At 39.5% G+C, this 2,500-nt stretch overlaps 1 protein-coding gene across 1 annotated transcript in view; it reads right to left on the reverse strand.

Moving 5' to 3' along the window:
* exoc3l2b (exocyst complex component 3-like 2b) overlaps positions 1-2,500 on the reverse strand; it is a 78,589-nt gene that overhangs the window by 13,495 nt on the left and 62,594 nt on the right. The window contains exon 10 of the mRNA XM_083637086.1: positions 2,438-2,500. This exon is cut by the window's right edge and continues 38 nt beyond it. Coding sequence (XP_083493212.1) covers positions 2,438-2,500 — 63 coding nt within the window. The remainder of the gene's footprint in view (positions 1-2,437) is intronic.

Raw genomic sequence — 2,500 nt, forward strand, 5'->3', positions numbered from 1 at the left:
GAGAATCACAATTTGGAGTGAATTGCAGTTGACTGAAACATAGCAAAGGCCAGCTCTGAACAGACTTCTGAGAGGCAAAATGTTGTCACAATTCAGTGGATATGCTGAAAAAATGTCAGCTCTCTAGGACGTACAGGTGATTTATAAAAAATAAAAAATAAAATGAAATTTGAAATGTCTAGAAATTGCAATTTGTTGTAATAAGCCATGCCCACTTTAAGCAACCTTTACCAAATTGTATGCATCGACTGAGTCATGACCATAGATTGTGCAAACCTTTGGCATTTGTGGTGCCCACCAGTGGTAGGACTGAAAACTCTAGTTGTGTTCAACGTGTTAAAGGTTTAGGCGGGATTAGACAAACGGTTAATGACTTATGGTCAATTTAGTGTTGTGGCGTGTTTCATTAAAACATTTATTGGTCGATAAAAGCCAAACCATTTGACCTATCAATGAACTTTATGGAGGTTTGAAAGATTCTGCACACATAAGTTTGTCATGAATCGGATGAACAGCCTAGGAGTGGTAGTGAAAAAATATTTTAGGACAAAATTCAAAATGGCAAAAAACCTAGTAGACGGACATTTTTTTATTGCTACGAGCTACGGTTCAGAAGTTACAGTATAGGCCAAAACGTAAAGTTGCTTGTTATAGCGCCACCATCTGGTTGACATGGGTGACTGGCCTTGGCTGAGTAGTGGGGGGCCATAGGAACCCACCTGCCAAATGTGGTTGCTCTGGGACTTGCGGTTTATGAGCTGCACATACTTTTAGCACAGAACAATAAGAAGAAGAAGCAGCAGTAGAAGAAGAAGAATACTTACAAATACAATCGGGTTCCAGCACCTGCAGTGCTTGGACCCCTAATAATACTGAAAACCCTTAGAGAAACCAGGAGAAATATATTTAATGTCATATTCTAAGAGAAACCAGGAGAAATATATTTAACGTCATATTCTTAGAGAAACCAGGAAAAATATATTTAACGTCATATTCTAAGAGAAACCAGGAGAAATATATTTAACGTCAAATTCTTAGAGAAACCAGGAGAAATATATTTAACGTCATATCCTTAGAGAAACCAGGATAAATATATTTAACGTCATATCCTTAGAGAAACCAGGAGAATATATTTAACGTCATATTCTTAGAGAAACCAGGAGAAATATAATTAATGTCATATTCTTAGAGAAACCAGGAGACATATATTTAACGTCATATTCTTAGAGAAACCAGGAGACATATATTTAATGTCAAATTCTTAGAGAAACCAGGATAAATATATTTAACTTCATATCCTTAGAGAAACCAGGAAAAATATATTTAACGTCATATTCTTAGAGAAACCAGGAGAAATATATTTAACGTCATATTCTTAGAGAAACCAGGAAAAATATATTTAACGTCATATTCTTAGAGAAACCAGGAGAAATATATTTAACATCATATTCTTAGAGAAACCAGGAGAAATATATTTAACTTCATATCCAGTGAGGATTTTCCCATTCCCTCTTGGTCTGAGTGAAATGTTCTATGGCCTCTCCTGATTCTGCAGTTAGCTGAATCACTTGGTTTCACCAAGTAAGACTAGTTTTTAGAAGCATTTGACGAAAATGGGAAAAGAAATGGTGAACGACATATCTTAAGTCCCACGGCGAAGCCAGAAGAGGGCGTGACTTTAGCACTCTATTTCATACCTGTACAGGAAGTCTCATACCTGTACAGGAAGTCTCATACCTGTACAGGAAGTCTCATACCTGTACAGGAAGTCACATACCTGTACAGGAAGTCTCATACCTGTACAGGAAGTCACATACCTGTACAGGAAGTCTCATACCTGTACAGGAAGTCACATACCTGTACAGGAAGTCACATACCTGTACAGGAAGTCTCATACCTGTACAGGAAGTCTCATACCTGTACAGGAAGTCACATACCTGTACAGGAAGTCACATACCTGTACAGGAAGTCTCATACCTGTACAGGAAGTCACATACCTGTACAGGAAGTCTCATACCTGTACAGGAAGTCTCATACCTGTACAGGAAGTCACATACCTGTACAGGAAGTCACATACCTGTACAGGAAGTCTCATACCTGTACAGGAAGTCTCATACCTGTACAGGAAGTCTCATACCTGTACAGGAAGTCTCATACCTGTACAGGAAGTCTCATACCTGTACAGGAAGTCTCATACCTGTACAGGAAGTCTCATACCTGTACAGGAAGTCTCATACCTGTACAGGAAGTCACATACCTGTACAGGAAGTCACATACCTGTACAGGAAGTCTCATACCTGTACAGGAAGTCCCATACCTGTACAGGAAGTCTCATACCTGTACAGGAAGTCCCATACCTGTACAGGAAGTCACATACCTGTACAGGAAGTCTCATACCTGTACAGGAAGTCCCATACCTGTACAGGAAGTCACATACCTGTACAGGAAGTCGGCCAGGCCGTTGAGGCTGCACTGAGCCACTCTGGAGCCCAGACTCCTG

Source organism: Poromitra crassiceps (genome assembly GCF_964638095.1).
Source record: "Poromitra crassiceps genome assembly, chromosome: 5".
Taxonomy (NCBI): Eukaryota; Metazoa; Chordata; class Actinopteri; order Beryciformes; family Melamphaidae; genus Poromitra; species Poromitra crassiceps.